Below are 22800 nucleotides of genomic sequence, written 5' to 3'. Positions count from 1 at the left end.
ATTATAGACCAAATATATCAATTATCAAACGAATTTAATTTTTTTTTTCTTATATTAAGAACAAGAGAAGTAGATAACTAACTTTGACCATATTTTTTACTACTTCATATAGTTTTTATTATGAAAAAAAATATTATTTTTTAAATTCATAGAATAATTGATTTATTTGATGTAAAATATTGACTAGATAGATCAATCATTTCTATGAACTTAAAAACATTTTTTTGTTATAATAAGAACTAGACAGAGTAATATATAAAGACAAATGTTAAGTCTCCCGTGAACATAAATTATTTGGTAGAGAAATTATATGTAATAAGCACAACTGAGTTCTTAATTTTAAAAGGATGCAAATCATTTAACATTTTATTTGGTATTTTTCTTTTTTATTAAAATATCCCTTTTTACATTACCAAGATACAAAAACGGAATACGACCAATTTTACGGTTCACCACCAATGATGCATCGAGTAACCATGAGTCATCAATGTTAACTCCCATTAACATACTCTTGAAAATTAGCTTTTAAACCAGAAATCAACTCAAACAAAATGAGCTCTGATGGCTCTAATATTTGTCCAACTCTTCTCACCCACAATCAAAGTGTCATCAACAAATAGTAAGTGAGAAATGCGAACCAGAGTCTCCAAAATTTAACCAATCAAATATCCTAGCTCTAAACAAATTCACATCGACCACAACCTTTAACATCACTTTCAACCCTTCGGCAGCTATAAGAAATAAAAATGTGGATAAGGGGCCTCCTTGTCTCAAACCTCCAAAACAGAACTCTTGTTAGATTAGATGTAGTTGCCAAACTTAAGCATACCATAATCCATTTCCTCCATTTTATTGAAAACCCCATTTTAGACGTCATCGCCTCTAAGTAACTCCAATCCAAATGAACCGTAAGTCTTCTCAAAATCAACTTTGAAGAGCAAATCTCCTTATTACCGCGTTTAGCATCATCTACCAATTCATTTGCGATTAAAATAGCATCGAATATCATGCCAACCTTCCACAAAAACACTTGTTCAAAAAACAACCTTCCACAAAAACATATTGACTTTCCGAAATAATCTTACCAATTACACACCTCGTATACGATTGGCTAACACCTTGACCAACACCTTCAAAAAAATAAACAAAACACCTTGACCAACACCTTATATTAAAATTGAATCATTTCAAATGAAAAGATAAAATTAAGAGATTTAAAGTAAGAAATTTGATAAAATTGAATCATTTCATAGATTTATATAATGGAACTTATAAAGTTGAATCATTTCATAGATTTATATAGTGGAACCTAGAATTGCTCTGTCTGGTCTTCACTCTCTTCCTCTGTCTGTTATAGGACTGTGCAATTCTCTGCAGAAAAGACTTCAATTAAGGTGAAAATCAACCATGCTAACAATAAAATATATGTAAAACCCATAAAACAAAGAATTGGTATTCCATGACTAAATATGTATCACACTAAACCCATAAAAATGAATAGTGTTTTTGGTTTATATACTCCCCCCGGTCCTATATATAAGAAAGACTTTACTTTTTAGATTTATCGTAAAATTGATGAATCTAAACTATATTTTTTAGACACATTGGAGTGTATCAGGAATATTGGGTTTTTGATAATTGATATTGTTAAAATCTCATGTGGAGACAATGGGAATACTAGGTTTGGCTATTTTCACATATCTATTATGATGTAGCAATTTTCCAAATCTCACATGGGAATTTTCCAAAATGTTTTCTTTTACTCGGTACTTAAGATGTAGGAATTCAAATTACTGAATGTTGGCAGGAAGCATATATTACCGATCCCAAACGTGCATTGTACTTAAATGAAAAGAGACATGATTAACGACATCATTATCTCCACATATTAACATGAAAATAAATGAATTTCTTATCTTTTGCTGCATTGATTTCAGAATCAAGCAGAGCAAGAGGAAAACTTTATGTGGGGGAAAGCATGTCATCTCATCTTTATGAAACCATAACACTTACAAAGCATATTTTCATAAAGAAAAAAAATCTAGTGCAATGAATCTAGAACAAGTTGCAGATTTGGCAATTGTTGGGGAAATTAAAACAACTAGCACAGTTAACATTAATAAGAGACATGATTGAGGACAACAATATCGCCACATAATAACGAGAAAATAAATGAATTTCTTATCTTCTGCTGCATTAATTTCAGAATCAAGCAGAGGAAGAGGAAAACCTTATGTGGGTGAAAGTGCGTCATCTCGTCTTATGAGACCATAACATTTACGGAGCATATTTTCAGAAAAATCTAGTACAATGACTTTAGATCAGGTTGCAGATTTAATAATTTGTTGGGGAAATTAAAACAACTAGCACAGTTAACATTAATAAGACAATCACCTTTAGAAGATTTGATAATCTTGATCAACATGCATTAACTTACAAATAAATTAGATTATAAAACAATTTCAAGCAGTGATCACACTAATATAACTACTGTCAACATTTCGAACAAACATACTACAAATAGTTGAGCAATAAACATAAACAATGCCTTATTCATTACTGCAGCCCATGGTTCATAATACAAGATAAATATCAAGAAAATGTTGCAGGAGAATATTTCTATACCTCATTCTTCTTGTTTACGACATCTTTTTAAGCTTGTAAGTTGTCACCATGGAGTGAAAGCAGAGACTCTGTATAAACGGTCACTTGGGATCCAGGTGGAGCTTCACAATATGTTTCATGAACTAGAAGCTGTCCTTTGTCGTTATATTTCAACAATCCAGTGTTCTCATCCGTTCCAACGATGTCGCCACTTTTTGTAGAGTATAATGGGAAAAAGTACCGAGGGGAGGAAATGACATTAGTAGCAAGAAATAAAGCCTTAGTCCAAGACGAATCCACTTTGTACTCTTTCATCACTCATATTTCAACTCTTTGATTATCATAACCCATAACCCATAGACTAATAAATTCGCCATAAACCCATAAACCCATAAACCACAATTTTCATCAGGTTTATAGTTATAATTATAACCATCTGGATAAGGCATCTCTAAAAGTTTCCTTTCCATTAAATCAAATGCAAGAATAACATTTTTCCATTGTGCAGTTTCAGCCACCCAATGAATACCCCCATTAAAGACCAATCCTACTCTCCTCGTATTACTGAAATACCGGTAACCAGTACCCTCGATTTCTTTCCACGTATTATCTCTCAATGAGAAAAACTCTAAACGCGATTTTGGATTATTGGAGACTGAAACTACCAAGTAATCATCTCTTAACTGATCATACCCAAAACCATATAGAAAACAGTAATTATTATTTAATTCATTAGGTGACAAAGGTATTTGTTTGACAGCTCCAATGGATGGATTCCAAAGTTGAAATTTTGAGGAATGGTGCGAAAATATAAAGCCTCTACAAGAACTTATCATTTGAATAACAGATTGAGGATGCAAGAAATTAGGGTTAGGTATTTCAAAAGCAGAATCAAAATCAAGCTTCGATTCAGAATCTAAGGATAATGTTTTCTGAAAATGATTTGACATGAACAAAATTCTAGGAGTGTGTTTTGCGGCGGTAATTTGAAAATGTGAATTTGCAAATTGAGGATCGGAGATAAGAGAAAACAATGACTTAATAAGGCATTTGAAACGTACAAGAGATTTCGCTGGTAATCTTGGGAGGATTTGGGTGATGATGAGGTCATCAGGAAGATACTGTGTCTCCTCCTCCTCCTCTATGTTTCTGCGTCTACGACTGTTCATCTTCTCCTCCATGAGCAACGAAAGCTATTTGAGTGATGAAGTTAAGTGATTTCCGATTTCATTGTGTCTTTTCCTTTTTTATTAAAATATCCCACTTAAATAATTACTAGCTATTAAAATATCCCATTTTACATTACCAAGATTCAAAAATGGACACGTCAAAAAAAAAAATCAAAAATGGAATTTTATTAACCAATCGTTAGTTAGTTTAGTGGTGGTGATTGATTGGTTCAGTAGTGATTGACGCTGAACTTGGTAGGGAGGACTGCGGTTCGATCCCACGCAACTGCGATCGGGAGGGACTCGAACCAATTGATGTCAGAACTGACCCCGAACCAGATTCAACGGATGGTGAAAGACATAACAAAAAAATGGAATTTTACCAATTTTATAATTCACCACCAATGAAACATCGAGTAATATTGAGTCATCAACATTAACTCTCAATAGCATACTCTTGTGAAAATTAACTTTCAACCCAGAAATCAACCCAAATAGAATCAAAAGAGCTTTAACAAGTCGAGTCGAGCTAATGCGAGTTCGATTCAACTTGAATCATTTGCGACCCTAGGTCCCCATCTCAAACCTTTGCTGAAACACGGAACTCTTTTGTATGACTACCGTTAACAAACTAAGATGTGGTTGCCGAACTTAAGCATTGCATAATCCATTTTATTGAAAACCCCATTTCAGACATCACCGCCTCCAAGTAACTCCATTATATTCTTTATAAAAGTATATAGCATTTGAAGTAATATAACTTAAAATCAAATCAAAATCGTGACGAATAGCAGCAAAGCACGCACCGTAACAAATTTGTTAGAGAATGAGTGACATGATTTCCTTGTCTTATATAAAAACAGACAATTTGAATATAAAATATAACTTAGTTTCTGTAAAACAATACCAAATATGGTATGATGAAGGTTGTCGGAGTGAAATACACATATCCTTGTAAATCCCTCAAACACATACAAAACCAATATCAAAACAACTAAGATACCTAAAAATTACTCGATCAACATTAAATTGGAATTCTGTAAATAAAAAAAAAAACAATAAAATGAAATTGGAACATCAATGTCATAGTCATAGATGGATGAAAACTAGTTCTAAGGCTTCTGAGCATAAAACACAACAAAAGACTGCTGAAATTTGCTTTAGGAATTGGTTATACCACAAGATGTCTAAAGATCTTCAATCTCTTCCTCGGTTAAATTCTCTGCAATTGAAAAGATTTTAATTAAGGTGTGACACAACAAATCTATGAAGTAGCCTTGACCCTCCTTCATTAATAAGACAATTAACAATAGTAGATTTGGCAATATTGATCAACTTATAAATTGCACCGATGATCAACTTATAAAATAAATTAGAATATAAATCAATTTCAAGCAGTGACCACAACATACATTATTACAACTCAATTCAGTTACATGCATAAATAATAGTGAATCACACAAACAAAGTTGTCAACATTTCCAACAAATATATACAAATAGTTGACCAATAAACACAAAACAAGAGGTTATTCACTGTTGTAACTCATAGCTTATAATACAAGATAAATATAAAGAAAATAGTGTAGGAGAATATTTCAAATACCTCGTCATGTTTTTGTCATCATCTTATTAGACTAGCATATTGTCACCAGGTAGCGAAAGCAGAGACTCTGTATACAAGGTCGCTAGAGATTCAAGTGGATCTTCACAATAAGATTCATGCTCTAGAAGTTGACCTTGACCATTATACTTCTGCAATACATTTTCGCCATCTGTTCCGACTATGTCACTAGTTTTTGTAGAACATATCGGGTAAAAGTACCAAGTGGAAAGGCCTTCAATAGGAAAAACAAGAGCCTTTGTCCAAGACGAATGCACTTTGTACTCTTTCATCACCCATATTTCAACACTACAATTAACATAGTCGGAAACCCACAAACTAAAAAATTCTCCAAATACCCATAAAGCACAATTGTCATCAGGTTCAAAGTCAAAATCATCAGGATAAGACATATCTAAAAGTTTCCTTTCCATTAAATCAAATGTAAGAATAACATCGTCATAACTATTTTCATCTGGAGCCATCTTTGCAGCCAACCAATGAATATCGCCACCAAAGAGCAATCCTACTCTAGGCGAACCATCGGTCCACGTATTACTGAAATAAGGGAAGTTGCCCTCGATTTCTCTCCATGTATTATCTCTCAATGAGAAAACCTCCAATCGCGAATTAACACCATAATTTATGGTTATATCATTAGAGACTGAAACTACCAAGTAATCATCTCTGAATTGATCATACCCAAAACCATATAGATAACAAAAATTATCTACATTTAATTCATTAGGTGACAAGGGTATTTGTTTGTGAGCTCCGGTGCATGGATTCCAAAGGTGAAATTTTGAAGACTGGTGTATAAATATAAAGCCTCTACAAGAACTTATAATTTTATTAAGGAAATCAACATAAGAAAACTCAAAATCAGGGCTAGGTATTTGAGAAGCAGAATAAAAATGAAGCTTTGATTCAAAATCTAAAGATAGTGTTTTGACAATAGAATATGACATGAACATAATTCTATGAGTGTGCTTTGCAGTAGTAATTTGAAAATGTAAATTTGTGAAATGAGGATCAGAGATAAAAGAAAACCATGACTTATGAACGCATTTAAAACGCAAAAGAGACTTAACTGGTAACCTTGGAAAGATTTGGATGATGATCAGGTCATGAGGAAAATACTTCTCCTTCATGCCTCTACGTCCATGGTTGTTCATCGTTTTTGTGAAGTGATTAACGAACAAAGTAACAAAAGGAATCACAATGTGAGGTGAGTGAGGAACTTTGGTCAATTATATATCTAGGAAAATACAAAAATGTAAATTACACTCAAATAGGTATTTTCAAAATTTCTTTTGGCTCTATTAATTATTTTGACTTTGACTATGTAGTTACTACATCTGGTCTTTAATATAATTTTTTTACTTTTTATAAATTCAATAATTGATGTACGTGGTCCATATTATACACCAAATATATCAATTATCGAATGAATTTAAAAATTAATTTTTTTTCTTATATTAAGAACATAACTAACTTTGACCATATTTTTTACTACTTCATATAGTTTTTATTATGAAAAAACTATTATTTTTTAAATTCATAGAATAATTGATGTATTTGGTTTAAAATATTGACTAGATACATCAATCATTTCTATGAACTTAAAAACATTTTTTTGTTATAATAAGGACTAGAGGGAGTAATATATAAAGACAAAAGTTAAGTCTCCCGTGAGCATAAAATAGTTGGTAGATAAATTATATGTAATACGCACACCTGAGTTCGAACCACGGTAGATCCTCTGCATCTTAAATTCTTAATTTTAAAAGGATGCAAATCATTTAACATGTTATTTAGTCTTTTTCTTTTTTATTAAAATATCCTTTTTTACATTACCAAGATGCAAAAACGGAATACGACCAATTTTACAGTTCACCACCAATGAAGCATCGAGTAACCATGAGTCATCAACGTTAACTCCCATTAACATACTCTTGTAAAATTATTTTTAACCCAGAAATAAACTCAAACATAAAGAGCTAATGGCTCTAATATTTGTCCAACTCTTCTCACCCACAATCAATCAAAGTGTCATTAACAAATGATAAGTGAGAAATGCAAACATCTTATTACAGCGTTTAGCATCATCTACCAATTCATTTGCAATTAAAATAGCATCTAATATCATGACAACCTTCCACATAAACATATTGACTTTCCAAAATAATCTTTACCAATAACACACCTCGTATACGATTGGCTAACACCTTGACCAACACCTTCAAAAAATTAAACAAAACACCTTGACCGACACCTAATATTAAAATTGAATCATTTCAAATGAAAAGATAAAATTAAGAGATTTTAAGTAAGAAATTTGATAAAATTGAATCATTTCATGGATTTATATAATGGAACCTATAGAAAAAAATATAAAAAATAGCAGAGTTTAATTTCTGAGATGTTTCGACTAGAATTGCCTATGGAAGATAGGCAAACCAACAAAACTGTGCACGTAATTGTAATTGGTGACCCTTGCCTTATACGCTTAAGTAATCCAAATCCATGCATAGTTAGGTTAACAAACATTGCTCAAACAAGAGTGTGTTGGGATGTGTGTGTTAAAGAGTGTGTTACTAGCACTCCTCTTTGATGTTTATTGACAATCACGAAAATTATAAGAATTTTTAGAATACTGATTTATAGTTTTTATATAGAACGAAACTTATGACATTTCATTCAAAACAAATGAAGTAATACAACTTGAAATCAAAACGGTGATGACTAGCAAACCACCACGACACCTTTGCAAGAGAGTGAGGGTATGACTTGCTTGTCTCATACCAAACTAAATAGTTTGAATACAAATTTTGGAATGATGGAAGTTGTCGCAGTGAAAACTATCTATTCTCGTGAATCCTTCAAACACATATCGATACCAAAACAACCGTAATCCCAAAAAATTGTTGGATAACATTAAAATGAAATTGGAAAATCAACCATTGGTTATACCACAGCTAGGGTCTTCAATCTCTTGCTCTGTCTGGTCTTCACTCTCTTCCTCTATCTGTTATAGGACTGTGCAATTCTCTGCAAAAAAGACTTCCATTAAGGTGAAAATCAACCATGCTATAACAATAAAATATATGTAAAACCCATAAAACAAAGAATTGGTATTCCATGACTAAATATGTATCACACTAAACCCATAAAACCGATAGTGTTTTTGGTTTATATAATTCAGTTCCAAAGTAGGTGAGAGTTTAGACACATTGGAGTGTATCAGGAATATTGGGTTTTTGATAATTGATATTGTTAAAATCTCAGGTGGAGATAATGGGCATACAAGCTTTGGCTATTTTGACATATCTATTATCTACCAAACGAACAACAAAGGGCTGCTCCACAAAAATAACAATAATAATGTCCGAAAAATATGCTTTGTTATTACCAAAATCTTAGTAATAGATTTTAGACCAAATCTCACTTGGGAATTTTCCAAAATGTTTTCTTTTACTCGGTACTTAAGATGTAGGAATTCAAATTACTGAATGTTGGCAGGAAGTATATATTACCGATCTCAAACGTGCATTGTACTTACATGAAAAGAGACATGATTAAGGACATCATTATCTCCACATATTAACAAGAAAATAAATGAATCTCTTATCTTTTGCTGCATTAATTTCAGAATCAAGCAGAGCAACTGGAAAACTTGATGTGAGTGAAAGCATGTCATCTCGTCTTTATGAAACCATAACACTTACAAAGCATATTTTTAGAAAACATCTAATGTGATGACTCTAGAACAGGTTGCAGATTTGGCAATTGTTTGGGGAAATTAAAACTAGCACAGTTAACATTAATAAGAGACATGATCGAGGACAACAGTATCTCCATATAATAACGAGAAAATAAATGAATTTCTTATCTTGTGCAGCATTAATTTAAGAATCAAGTAGAGGAAGAGGAAAACCTTATGTGGGTAAAAGTGTGTCATCTCGTCTTATGAGACCGTAACATTTACGGAGCATATTGTCAGAAAAATCTAGTACAATGACTCTAGATTAGGTTGCAGATTTAACAATTTGTTGGGGAAATTAAAACAACTAGCACAGTTAACATTAATAAGACAATCACCTTTAGAAGATTTGACAATCTTGATCAAGATGCATTAACTTACAAATAAATTAGATTATAAAACAATTTTAAGCAGTGATCGCACTAACATAACTACTGTCAACATTTTGAACAAACATACTACAAATAATTGAGCAAAAAAATAAATAAGACCTTATTCATTACTGCAGCCCATGGTTCATAATACAAGATAAATATCAAGAAAATGTTGCAGGAGAATATTCCAATACCTCATTCTTCTTGTTTACGACATCTTTTTAAGCTTGTAAGTTGTCACCAGGGAGTGAAAGCAGAGACTCCGTATACACAGTCACTTTGAATCCAAGTAGAGCTTCACAATATGTCTCATGCTCTAGAAGCTGTCCTTTGTCGTTATACTTCAGCAATCCAGTGTTGCCATCTAGTCCAACGATGTCGCCACTTTTTGTAGAGTATAGTGGGGAAAAGTGCCGAGGGGAAATGACTTTAATTAGTAGGAAGAAATAAAGCCTTAGTCCAAGACGAATCCACTTTGTACTCTTTCATCACCCATATTTCAACTCTTCTATTATCATAATTCATAACCCATAGACTAAGGAATTCCCCATATACCCACAAACCGCAATTTGGATTATTGGAGACTAAAACTACCAAGTAATCATTTCTTAACTGATTATACCCAAAATCATATAGAAAACAATATTTATTATTTAATTCATTAGGTGACAGAGGTATTTGTTTGACAGCTCCAGTGGATGGATTCCAAAGTTGAAATTCTGAGGAATGGTGCGAAAATATAAAGCCTCTACAAGAACTTATAATTTGAACAACAGATTGAGGATGCAAGAAATTAGGGTTAGGTATTTCAAAAGCAGAATCAAAATCAAGCCTTGATTCAGAATCTAAGGATAGTGTTTTCTGAAAATGATTTGACATGAACAGAATTCTAGGAGTGTGTTTTGCAGCAGTAATTTGAAAAATGTGAATTTGCGAATTGAGGATCGGAGATATGAGAAAACCATGACTTTACTAACGCATTTGAAACGTACAAGAGATTTCACTGGTAATCTTGGGAGGATTTGGGTGATGATCAGGTCATGAGGAAGATATTGTGTCTCCTCTGTTAAGAGTCTCACATCGGTTGAGAGATGGCCTGACTAAGTGTTTATATACTAGAGGCAATCCTCGTCTTACAAGCCGGTTTTGTAAGGATGAGTTAGGCCCAATACTCATTTCTAAGATGGTATCAGAGCCTCTCCATGATCCGTTGGGCCACCTGTTATCAGGTTTCCGCTATCGGGCCACCTACCGTTTATATTCACGCACCAAGCACAATAGTGCTGGGCGTGAGGGGGTGTGTTAAGAGTCTCACATCGGTTGAGAGATGGCCTGACTAAGTGTTTATATACTAGAGGCAATCATCGCCTTACAAGCCGGTTTTGTAAGGATGAGTTAGGCCAAATACTCATTTCTAAGATCCTCCTCCTCCTCCATGTCTCTGCATCTACGACTGTTCATCTTCTTCTCCTCCTCCATGAAAGCTATGTGACTGTGAGAGTGATGAAAGTTTAGTGAATTAATTTCTGATTTTGACCAGGGCCGGTTTTGGGCCAGGGCAACCAGGCCCCCAGCCCAGGGCCTTCAAAATATTGGGCCCAAAATTTTTTTTAAGCTCATCATTTAAAATATTGGATAAGTACTATTTCGGAAAACATATATCATGAAATGTCCTATGGTGTGTTGGTCCGAGCACCTCTTGTAATGTTTCATCCTCGTGGGGAGGTGAGTTCGAGTCTCCCCTTTGACAATGTTTTTTAATACTAAAATTATCTATAGTTTATATTGACCAAGTATCAATCAATTCCTTTTGAGAGGTAAGGGGTGTGAGTTCAACTCCCCCCTTCACCATTTTTTCAACTTTTTGACTGATTTTTCAAAAACAATTCAAGAGATCAAATTAAAAGGTTTAAAAAAAAGGTGTTGAACACAACTAAACATAAACTCAATTAATGATATTGAGGCAATTATTGATAGGATTTTAATCATAATATCTATACTTTATTTATTGAAAAAAACTATATTTCTAGAATTAAGTTATAACTTTTATTAAAAATACTATCAATTTAAATACTATCAATTTTTAATGATATTAACTTGAAAGTGTATTTTGTTACCAATCATTAAAATATAACTATTTTTTATACCATTGATGTTATTTATATTTTAATGGGTTAATATTCATAGCAATTGAGGATGACTTGTTGGAGAATATACAATATGAAGACTTGGATGATGAATTTGCTTCAAAAAATGCTACAATATGGCATTTTTTGTTAGTCACAAGAATGAATGATTACTTTTGATGTTATTGAAAATTGTTTACAATTTAAATATTTATGTTCTTTCTTAAATTGTAAAAATTAGAATACAAGACTTAGGATTTAAACACCAAAAAGGAAAAGGAGTACAAGTCCTACGCCCATACTAACTAGTGAACCACAATCAAGAATGAAGATTGATTGTCTCCAATAACGACGAAACATCCGGTATATTGCCCTTAAAAATTACTTTATTGCGAAGATTCCAAATATTCCAAGTGGGTGTCAATCATACCAAGTACCGGACACGACCTTTGTCTTTCATTTTGAACTCTACCTTTGACTCTGGTTTGTAAATATGTCACTAACCAAGATAAAACTTTTTTTCATACTCCCTTACTAAAAGGACATGAAAAGAAAAGATGTTTTTTGTCCTCAGCTTGTTGAAAACAAAAGACGCAAGATAATTCATGATGATTAGTCAAAATACTTTGGTGATGAAGAGTTGTTCTTGTTGGTAATCTGTTTAATAATAACACTTAACATATTTTCAATTTATCTTGTCTTTCAATTTGTTTTGAAAAGTTTATCTTTCTTTTTTAAATTTTTTTCCCTGGGTTTGTTTGGTGAAACTTATGAAAATAATGATTAAGATGATGATGAAGATTGAAGAGGGACAAACCAACCAATTAGGGCATGTACTTATCATCGTCGATGACCCTTGCCTTATGCAGTTGAGTAATCCAAATCCACGCATAGTTGGGTTAACAATCTTGCCCAAATATTTGATGTTTATCATAACAACAATTATTCTCAATCAAGAAAATTATAAGAATTTTTAGAATTCTAATTTGTAGTTTTTATATAGAACAAAACTTATGACATTACATTCTTTTTTTTTTTTTCCACCATCTGTCCACTAAATCGTTTAATCTAGTTCGAGAATCAGTTCTGACATCCGATGGTTTCAGCGTCTTTCCGATCCTAGTTGCGGAAAATGAAACTGTGGTATGATGAAAGTTGTCGCAGTGAAAACTATTAAGAACTTACGTTGTATATATATCACGGAAAAATCAATAGAAAAGTAAGGTCTATTATAAAAACTATCTATTCTTGTGAATCCTTCAAACACATACCGATACGAAAACAACCATGATCCCAAAAAATTGTTTGATCAACATTAAACTGAAATTGGATGAAAACTTGTGTTTAGAAGGCTTCTGAGCAGAAAACACAATAAAGGACTGTTGAAATTTGGTTTAGCAGTGGCAGTTGATTACTCTACACCTAGCGGTCTGCAAACGCTTGCTCTGTCTGGTCTTTGATCTCTTGATCTGTCTAGTCTTCAATCTCTTCCTCTTCAACTGAAAACAGAAATTGCAAGATGAATGAACGTTATATTCTTTCAGCACCCATATTTCAACTTCTCCACCATGATCCACAGACCATAAACTAAGAAATTCTCCAAATGGGACACATCAAAATTAAGAAGTTGAATTTCATCGTCAAAAAATTCATCTGGAAAAGGAATTTGTACAAGTTTCCTTTCCACTAAATCAAATGCAATAACAACATGTGTCATTATTTCATCATCAAAAGCTATCCAATGAATAGCCCGATTAAAGAGCGACCCTGCTTTGGGATGAATAAAATTAGGGTTTGGTATTCTACAAGTAGTATCATAGCTAAGGGGTGCTTCACAATCTATAGATAGTTTTTTCGAATCTGGTTTGCTTGTCATGGAGAGAATTCTAGGAGTTTGTGTTTGAAAATGTGAATTTGCAAAAAGCGGATCAGATATAAGAGAAAACCATGACTTACAATCGCATTTGAAATTGAATAACAATAGAGGATTCAGAATTTGGGGCTATGTTGATTATTTGAAGAAAACAAGGGGGAAAATGAATATGTTACTGTCAATGTGAGGGAGGAGGAACATAAATAAGTGAAGAAGTGAGTAATGCAATGATTCAGTCAGTGTAACGCGGTTCATTGTTTGATTTAGTAAAAATGTTCATATTTTTAAATTTGCTTAAATATCATGAAAATGGTGCAAGAGAGTATTTCAATATACCTCATTCTTCTTGTTTGTGTCATCTTCCTAGGCTTGCACATTGTTACTTGGGAGTGAAAGCAAAGACTTTTGTATGTGGTCACTTGGGGTCCAAATGGTCCAAGTGGACCTTTACAATCATAGTAGTATCTTTTATATTTTAGAAGTTGTCCTTTGTTGTTATACATCAGCAATCCATCGACATTATCAGTTCCAACGATGTTACCACTTTTTGTAGAGTATAATAGGGAAACGGACCGAGTATAAATGTCATCAATAGGAAGAAATAGAGTCTTAGTCCAAGACGAATACACTTTCTACTCTCTCATCACCCATATTTCGGCTCTACCATTATAATAACCCATAGACCACAAACTAAGAAACTCTCCAAATACCCACAAATCACAATATTCATCTGGTTCACACTCAAAACCATCCGGGTAAGGCATCTCTAAAAGTTTCCTTTCTGTTATATCGAATGCAAGAATAACATTGTTGCTTCTTCATTTGCAGCCACCCAATGAATATCCCCGTGAAAGAGTGATCCTACTCTTGGCGAATAATCTCTCCATGTATTATTGGTATAAGGGAAGGGAGTGCCCTCGATTTCTCTCCACATATTATCTCTCAATGAAAAAAACTCCAAACGGGAATAACTATCATCTAAGGTTGTATTATCAAAGGAGACTGAAATCACCAAGTAATCATCTTTTCCCAAAACCATATAAATAACATAAATTATCTTCATTTAATTCATTAGGTGACAAAGGTATTTGTTTGTGAACTCTGGTGGATGGATTCCAAAGGTGGAATTTTGAAGAATGGTGGAAAAATATAAACCCTCTACAAGAACTTATAATTTCAATAAGAAAATCAGATTGGGGATGCAAGAAATTAGGGCTAGGTATTTCGCAAGCAGTATCAAAATCAAACTTTGATTCAAAATCTAAATATAGTGTTTTCTGCATGTAATTTGACACAAAGAGAATTCTAGGAGTGTGTCTTGTGGCGGCAATTTGAAAATGCGAATTTGTGAAATGGGGATCGGAGATAAGAGAAAACCAAGACTTACAAAGGCATTTGAAACGTAAAAGAGACTTCACCGGCAACCTCAACAGAATTTGGATGATCAAGTCACGAGGAAAATACAGTGTCTCCTTCTCCATGTATCTGCGTCTCCTAAGATTAACTAACAGCGCAATGAAACTGAAAAGTAACAATAGAGGAACTCAATTTGGCGCAGCAATGCTTACACTGTACGTAGTAGTTTGTACTTTGAAGAAAAAAACACATGTGAGAACTCTTAAATAGGCGTGACTAACGAAATTGGATTCACAGCTTTCATTGTAATGACACATACAGGCATTTAGGATTTTGGTGTCGGTCCAATCTGTTGGTTTTTTTCCCGATAGATAGATAGATAAAATGACAAAATTATTATAAACTCACACATTAGTGAGAGAGTAAGAGTGGGGTTCGAATTTCGGTTTTAACGTCCGACCTAACGATTTCGACTAGTGGTGTTTTTGACATGCCTTATGTTATGTTACTTTGTTAATAAAAGATTTGGCTAAATTGCAGTTTTGGTCTCCACGTTTCCTAATTGTGCGGTTTTAGTTAGGGGTGATCGTATCCGAACCAATCCAAAAGTAAAACCGCAAATCGAACCAAACCAAACCGAAAACCGCAAAAACCGCATTTGGTTTGGATGTATTTGGATGGCTTTCTTACTGAACCGCAAAACCGCAAACCGCAAAAACCGCGGATAACCGCAAAAACCGCATTAAGTTACTATTATATATTTATATTCCAATATCGTAAAAGAAAATATATTTATATTCCAATATACATGCCCAATTACCAAGTCAGTCGACCAAATTAATCGAACTTCGTTGTTTTTATTTTTTGTACTGAAATTTTATTTTGGTGTTGTAATGTTATTTTAAATAAACAAATTTTATCGGTACCGTGATGTTATTTTGAAAATTCAATTTTTTTATATATTTAAAATTGTAAGTTACTATAATGTTATTTTGGAACTTCAATTTTTTTTTTTATGCTTAAAATTGTTCGGTACAATCGTTTTGTTTTAAACCGCACCAACCGAACCGATCCAAACCGCATTGGTTTGGTTTGGATGACTTTTTAAAAATCAACCGAACCAAACCGAACCGCATGCATTTTTATCTCGCGGTTAGGATGACTTTTATGCTCAAAACCGAACCAAACCGCACCGCGATCATCCCTAGTTTTAGTCCTCCTAGTTTCAAACGAGCGATTTTAGTCCCCACGTTTGCCTCCTTTTGCATTTCTTGGTCCCTTTGACTATTTTGACCAAAAAAACTTATGACATGAAATTTTGGTGACACATGTCTTAATTTTATTAGACAACCTACAAAAAAACATTTTTAACAAAAAAATATTATTTTTTTTTAATTTTAGATTAATATTTTAACAAAAAAAATATCACGTGACCTTCTTTGGATTTTTTAATTTTTTTTTTTAAGAAAATATTTTAACAATAAAATTAAGACATGTGTCACCAAAATTCCATGTCATCAATGTTTTGGTCAAAATAGTCAAAGGGACCAAAAAATGTAAAAGGAGGCAAACGTGTGGGACTAAAACCGCTCGTTTGAAACTATGGGGACTAAAATCGCACAACTAGAAAACGTGGGGACCAAAACTGCAATTTAGCCAAAAAAAAAATTTATTGATAAAAAGAAAATCAAGGCTATTGTTATCTCGTTTATATATAGGTATAAATACAATTCTAAGAGTTATATACAAACCATGTTTTTAAATTATATCTTAAATAAAAAACAAATCTTAAGATATTCTAAATATACATATAATTCATAAGTTTTAATGATATTTTATTTTTTATTTTTTTTGTTCAAGAATGATATATTATTTTAAATATAAATCTAAAATATATTTAAATTTAAAATCTTCAAAAAAATATTTAGACATATTATTCTTGACACTTCTTCTAAAATATTTAGGTTTATTATTCATAAATTCTAATGATATATTATTTTAAAACATATTCGTGCATCCAATATGAGATTCAAGTTGATTTTTTATCGAACGGATTACAAAAAAAGCATATTATAATTTTTAGTTTATAATTTAAAATATAAAAATTAAATTTGAACCTATGATCTCTCAATATAACACAGCTTGTGACTAACCAATGAGCAGTGATTGGTATAATGTGATTAAAATAAATCACCTAAAATTGATTGTTTTCTTGTTTTACTCGGGATTAAATTATTCTCAATAAAAAAGTAATTTTTTTTGTTGTTCTAACTACTTCTCATGCATCCTACACGTTTTCATTTTGTCTCTTCCACTACTTAAGTAGTGGGCATTATAAAAATGATAAGTTTTGTAAATGTCGTCCGCTACCTAAGTAAAATTAAGTAGCGGACATTATTAAAAAAAATTGGTAGGGTGTCTTTGGGGGTATTCGCTGCCTAAATAGCAGATAGGAGCATTTTGATAAATTTATAGGGCACGCGAGAAAATGAATAGGATGAAAAGAAGGAAAAAAAAAAAACTCTTGATAACCCTTTGCCTTATACGGGCCACAAGTAATCCATCCAAATACAAGAATGAATAGTTGGGTTAGAAACCTTAAGGCCCAAACATTTAGCGTTTATCATTATAAACAAAAACAAAGATATTTGTTGGGAAAGAAAAAAAAAACATAAGGTGTGAGGAATTTGTGGATAGATAAAATAATGAAACTGTATTAACCGCTGCTTCTAGCAGCTGAATGAAAAGTGCAAACTAATTAATGGCTACCACTATCAGATTCAAACCATTGCTTCCATTAACTCCTTTGCCAAAACAAACCAATTCCTCTCTAACTTCATGTCTTTCCCTTCCCATTTCTCGTCCTCGTAGATATGTTGCTGTTTCTGTTGCCTTCAACCCCCAAGGGAACTTCGATGTCTCTTTATTTGATGATGATGATGGTAATAATACTTGTCTTTATTGTATTACACCTATTTTACATCGCTTAATATGTAGCACGAACACTTCTGACCAAAAGTGTGTTTGGTTTCTGACATATCAGTGGTCATCTCGGACACTGGCACATGTGATTACGTTTAATTAATCTATTTTCTTAAATTGTTACATGTTAGTATGAGTGTCATGTCTAGTGTCCGATTTTGTGTTTCATAGCTTAATAGTATATTCAATTATTCATATTAGCACATGTTTGCCTAATTCATTGAATATTGCTAGTTTATATATAGGGCATTGTTATGGCACAAATTATAATGCTGGAGCAAGTCCATTTCCAAGGCTGTTTAGAGAATCATGAAAATGTCATTCAAGCTTAGGATGAATTAATGGTGTATACTATATAGTGTAAAATGTGATGGTCTTTGTGTATTTTGAATCTTGTATGTTTTAGTCAATGTTTGTCGAACGTAATTCCAATTCAAATTGATTTGGTTAAGATTGAGTTCTATATAAAAATCAGTACAAGTTTTCATCTGGATTCGGATTCCGCACATTAAATGTGCGACGTATTAATTAATCTTGTATGTTCGCTCCACTAGCTCAGCTTCTAGGCCGCCCCCAGCCTCTTCCTGATGCATATGAGCCATATTCAACATGTGTGTCAATACTAACTTGTAATGCTCTATGCATTTAATGGGATCTATTATACTAAAACAGATTTTGGTTGTGCAGATGAGTCTAAAGTTTCACCTCCTTTGCCTCCAACCAAAGGCCGATTTGATGTTGTAATTGACAATGACACTATTAGTCGTCTTGACTTGTCACCTTTCCAAGCTGCAACAGGCATGAAAAACCCCTTATCTGGTATGCAAGATTGCAAGCTATTGAAACTTGTAAACTGTTTTAACTGCTTTTCGGACATATACTAACCTTCACAGTTAACTTAAATGCTTCTTGATGGTACTAATGTTGCAGTAAAACCGCACGAATTTCTTGAGCGTTCAATTGGCTTTACCATCAACTATACTAGACCAGATCCTCGCGATCCTCGAGAATTATCAGAGTATCCAGATATTAGACTATGGTTTGTGAGACTTGATGCTACTTATCCATGGTTGCCAGTCTTATTGGATTGGAGAGCTGGAGAGCTAGCTCGGTATGCTGCTATGTTAGTTCCACATCAGGTGATACAAAAAGTGCATATGCTTGTGTGTGAGTAGTACTAGTAACTTGTTTTAAATTGCGGTTGTGCTTACACTGCGAACCGTGACATCGCAGCAAAATTTGGCAAGACGATGCCGATGTCACTGCAATTTTGATTGTGATGTCGTTACAATTTAAATTGGGGACACAATCACAATTGTATACCGAAATTGAGAACTATGACTAGTCCATAACAAATTATGTAACACGGACACTCCTCGGATACCACAGACATATTAACAATCTCCTATATACTAGAAATATGAAACACGGACATTAGTACATAGGACATTGTTAACAATGTTAGCGCTAGCGCATTTCTAACTAACTTGGTAATTATATGTTGTGTTGCAGATGAATATGAAAATGGGTGTTGTTTTTAATCCAGAAGCATTGGAACTGTTTGTTATGAATAAAGTGTTTATTGTGTACTCATGGTTGAAGCATCACAACATTCCTAAGCCTGAATTAAAGGCAAATAATATGGCAAGAATGCTTGGTTTTGGAATTGGAGGTGAACTATATGACTTAGTTGAAAATTATCCACTTGAAGAGTAATCAATCAGCTTGTGACATCTCATAATATAAGAATCAGTATCTAATGATCCAATGTATGGTGAAATGTATCAGCATTAAGATAAACTTGACTTGTAAAGGAGCAATGAGAATAGCAGAAAAAATGAAGATCATTAAGAATTGAGGCTATAATAGTTGAGTTTTTGAAACTTGATGAAAGTAATGTCATATTAAGGATTTGTTTATTTGAGATGCATAACAAGAGTTTCATATTTTGTATTCATAGTTACCTATTTTATGCAATATGTTAATGTACATTTATCAGTATTAATTCCTGTTTCTTGAGTACAATTATTTTCACTCATGAATATAAATTTGGAATTCAAAACAAATAAAGAAATGAAAATTTTCAAATACTCACCCCTTTGGATGTAGTTGGATTTAGGTTTGTTGCACTCACAAATCCTACACATTCACGCAGTCGGTACATTGCTGGTTTTTAGATCAAGATCCGGTGGTGAAGAAAGCAGCAAATTAATGTTGATTTTTGATTAGTCTAAAATACCAAACTTAATATCTAGACCGTCCAATCCTGATCAAACGACTAACATGGTGAAGCCTTTTGAACATTAATTTTAGTCCCATAATTTTTAACCGTTAGCCTTGTCAAGAACTTCAGTTAGAAAACACTCGCACATGGCAATTTAGTGTATTAGGTGACTTGAACAATGTTGAGTCAAAAATATGTCACATTCATCTATTTTCCTGTCCCATTTTTCTTAATTTTTGGATCTCAAAATCCAAATTGAAATACCATAAAATCAGAAAAATCAAAATAGAAAGGAAATTTGAGTGTCAAATTTCCCATTATTTCTCCTAAAAGCAAACTTTGCTTCTTATTCAAGAGCAATCATCGCATTTTACATATGTTAAAGGCAACAATATTGTGATTCTTGTACCTAGGGGTTGGGACAGTGATGGACATGAGCCCGTGCTATATAGACAAATACATGTGACCCTATTTGAGAGGCTGGTCACAACAAATTGGCATGGGACTCTCGAGGGTGTAGAAATATAAATTCAGATTCAGTGTCGGAGCTAGGAATTTTTTTTTCAGATGGGTCACTATAGTGTTGAACCAATGACTTTTGACATTATAAGTATAAATTCTTAACCACCGAGCTATCTTATCAAATTGATATTATAACTCACGAACATATACATGTAATATACATTTGTAATTTTATAAAAAATATACCAAAAATATTTCAGTAATTTTTCATTTTTTAGGGGTGGCCAAGGCTCATTCAGCCACCCCTAATTTCCGCCACCGTCCAGATGAAGTATGGGGCCAACATATAGTTTAATAATCATATAATTATAGTATATGAATAGTTCTTTTTGGGCCTAAGCTACTAGAAATAGACAATTATATTGTATATGAAGGGACAATCACATAAAGTTCAAAATCATTCCACTAACTTTGCATATGTAGTTGCTATCTTAATTTTAAGTTTTCCTGTGTACAAAATCGGTGACCCTATTCTTGGTTGACTATACAACACTCCAACTTTATCCATGGTCCATGGATGTAAATTGTAGGGTCTCTAAGTTCCTCTGCCTGCCTCCTTTTTTTTTCTTCTTTCCCCCCAATGTCTGCCTCTTTAACTGAATAACTTTTAGACATATTTAAATTTGAGTAAGTATTTATTTTACATATTGATATTTAGAAATTTAAATATATTGAAATGAATATCAAATTTCTTGTTTGTTGACGTTTTTCTGATTTAGTCTTCAATTTTTATTTATTTAAGTTATAAGGACGTCTTCATCTTTTAAATTGATTTTTAAGAGGGAAATAAAAATTAATTTGTCATTTCATATAATAAATTAAGAGCAAGACCGCATGAGAAATCACGACATGCCCCCACAAAATAGACACGTATAATACTCTCTTTTTTTATCGTAACACATATAATACTTAAAATCATTAGTTTGTTTATAATATGTCATTACACCTGATGTGAGATGGGTAGCTCAACTGGTTGAATTGGTTGAACTAAGGGTTAAAGTTCTAAAAAAAAAAAACTAACATAACAATTAACATACTGCCGATTTGTCATTAAAAAAAAATGTCTTCGCACCTGAAAATAATTTAAGGTTTTAGCCAAGAAGTCAAGAACGACATATATACAACCGAGTTAAGAGTTAGCATATGCTCATATAATTGAGTTAAGAATTAAGAATCAGTACCCAAATAGGGACAGTTAAATACGAGTGAACTCAATCTTTCCAGGTCCAAACAGTGATCTCACGAAGGTCGTAGGGATATTAAAATTGATTAAAGACACATTAAAATGACAATATGAGTTCAAATACTTGTATTCCATGTGTTTAGCTCAATGTACTAAAAAATGTGCAAATTGGATATTTAAAAATGGGAGGATATCCTCTCAAGTTACATTACTCTCTCATTAAATCTAAACCATTTTTTCCCCAAACAGCTCAATCATAAGGGCTGAGATTGTCATTGGATATCCAGCCTTCGGTGAAATATGCACGAGAGACAATCCAGTCCCGTGCAAAATAATTAAGCGGAACAAGGCCATATGTAGGCGTGACGCCCCTTGTAGAATTTTCCATATAGAATTGTCCCTTGCATTTTTTTTTCCTTCATTTTGCTTATTGGTATATAGTAAGAAACCTAGCTTTCATTTTCTTTTGTAATAGTATTTATTTATAATTAAAATCCCTTACGATCCCCACTAAATATTATCGTTTTTTTCACGAGTCCAGATCAGCTCCATTACTTTATGCTCCATTTTGCTCCATTACCTTTATAGATGTTTGCCATGTGGCAATCAATGTATTTAATGGCTCAGATTTAATCTTAAAAAATCAACAACCACAACAACACTCTTTCCTTCTTCTCCATCTCCTTCTTCTCCATCGATAACGTTTCTCTCTTCTCCGTCAAAGCTTCAACAACCACAATAACAACACCTACGAGCAAACAGATCTACGCATCTACAACAACACCGTTGTGGCTGTCTCTCTTAATCACCGTCCATTTTTTGATTTCCTGCTTCCTCGCCGTTCATTGCCGCGGTGTCGCCGCTATTTTCCCCCTTTTCAGTTATACGATTAAATGAAATCAAAGAAGGTTTGGTTAAACTATTGAGGGAGACGAACAAAATTTGAGATTGTCATTGAAATTGAATCAAGAGCAAAGAATGAGATATTTTTTTTTGCAGAAACAACTTTAAACAGGACAAAG

The 22800-nt window shown here is 33.0% G+C and overlaps 2 protein-coding genes and 2 pseudogenes across 3 annotated transcripts; 1 reads left to right on the top strand and 3 right to left on the bottom strand.

The window, feature by feature from the left end:
* Positions 1-337: 337 nt before the first annotated feature.
* On the bottom strand, positions 338-3835 carry LOC123921095 (annotated as a pseudogene).
* A 1569-nt stretch (positions 3836-5404) lies between these two features.
* Positions 5405-11009, bottom strand: LOC123922692 (F-box/kelch-repeat protein At3g06240-like). Its single transcript, XM_045975391.1, has 3 exons — positions 10938-11009; positions 10486-10573; positions 5405-6105 (listed from the first exon to the last, which is right to left on the bottom strand). Exons 1-3 carry the CDS (start codon positions 10989-10991, stop codon positions 5405-5407), a joined length of 843 nt encoding a protein of 280 aa, XP_045831347.1. The 5' UTR covers positions 10992-11009.
* A 2102-nt stretch (positions 11010-13111) lies between these two features.
* LOC123922691 lies at positions 13112-14992 on the bottom strand (annotated as a pseudogene).
* A 2521-nt stretch (positions 14993-17513) lies between these two features.
* Positions 17514-19806, top strand: LOC123921096 (protein CHLORORESPIRATORY REDUCTION 6, chloroplastic). Of its 2 annotated transcripts, none has more exons than XM_045973490.1 (4): positions 17514-17814; positions 18536-18668; positions 18780-18988; positions 19362-19806. In XM_045973490.1, the coding sequence occupies exons 1-4, from the start codon at positions 17629-17631 to the stop codon at positions 19563-19565; spliced, it is 732 nt and encodes a 243-aa protein (XP_045829446.1). In that variant the 5' UTR covers positions 17514-17628; the 3' UTR covers positions 19566-19806. The 2 variants fall into 2 exon arrangements, with proteins under 2 accessions (XP_045829446.1, XP_045829447.1); XM_045973491.1 differs by having other exon boundaries at positions 17516-17809; positions 18537-18668.
* Positions 19807-22800: the final 2994 nt, after the last annotated feature.

The sequence above is a fragment of the Trifolium pratense genome, linkage group LG4 (genome assembly GCF_020283565.1).
Source record: "Trifolium pratense cultivar HEN17-A07 linkage group LG4, ARS_RC_1.1, whole genome shotgun sequence".
NCBI lineage: Eukaryota > Viridiplantae > Streptophyta > Magnoliopsida > Fabales > Fabaceae > Trifolium > Trifolium pratense.
Note: the sequence above shows the minus strand (reverse complement) of the source record. Positions and strands in the feature narration are given on the sequence as shown.

Bases quoted from the DNA above. Each gene is read 5' to 3' on its own strand.
- LOC123922692 (XM_045975391.1), bottom strand. From the start codon at position 10,991: ATGGAGGAGGAGAAGAAGATGAACAGTCGTAGATGCAGAGACATGGAG. The intron at 10,574-10,937 runs GAGGATCTTAGA...CTCTTAACAGAG, and splicing joins GCAGAGACATGGAGGAGGAG to GAGACACAATATCTTCCTCA. The intron at 6,106-10,485 runs GTAAAGTCATGG...AATTAAATGTAG, and splicing joins TGTACGTTTCAAATGCGTTA to ATAATTTTTGTTATCTATAT.
- LOC123921096 (XM_045973490.1), top strand. From the start codon at position 17,629: ATGGCTACCACTATCAGATTCAAACCATTGCTTCCATTAACTCCTTTG. The intron at 18,669-18,779 runs GTATGCAAGATT...CTAATGTTGCAG, and splicing joins CATGAAAAACCCCTTATCTG to TAAAACCGCACGAATTTCTT. The intron at 18,989-19,361 runs GTGATACAAAAA...GTTGTGTTGCAG, and splicing joins CTATGTTAGTTCCACATCAG to ATGAATATGAAAATGGGTGT.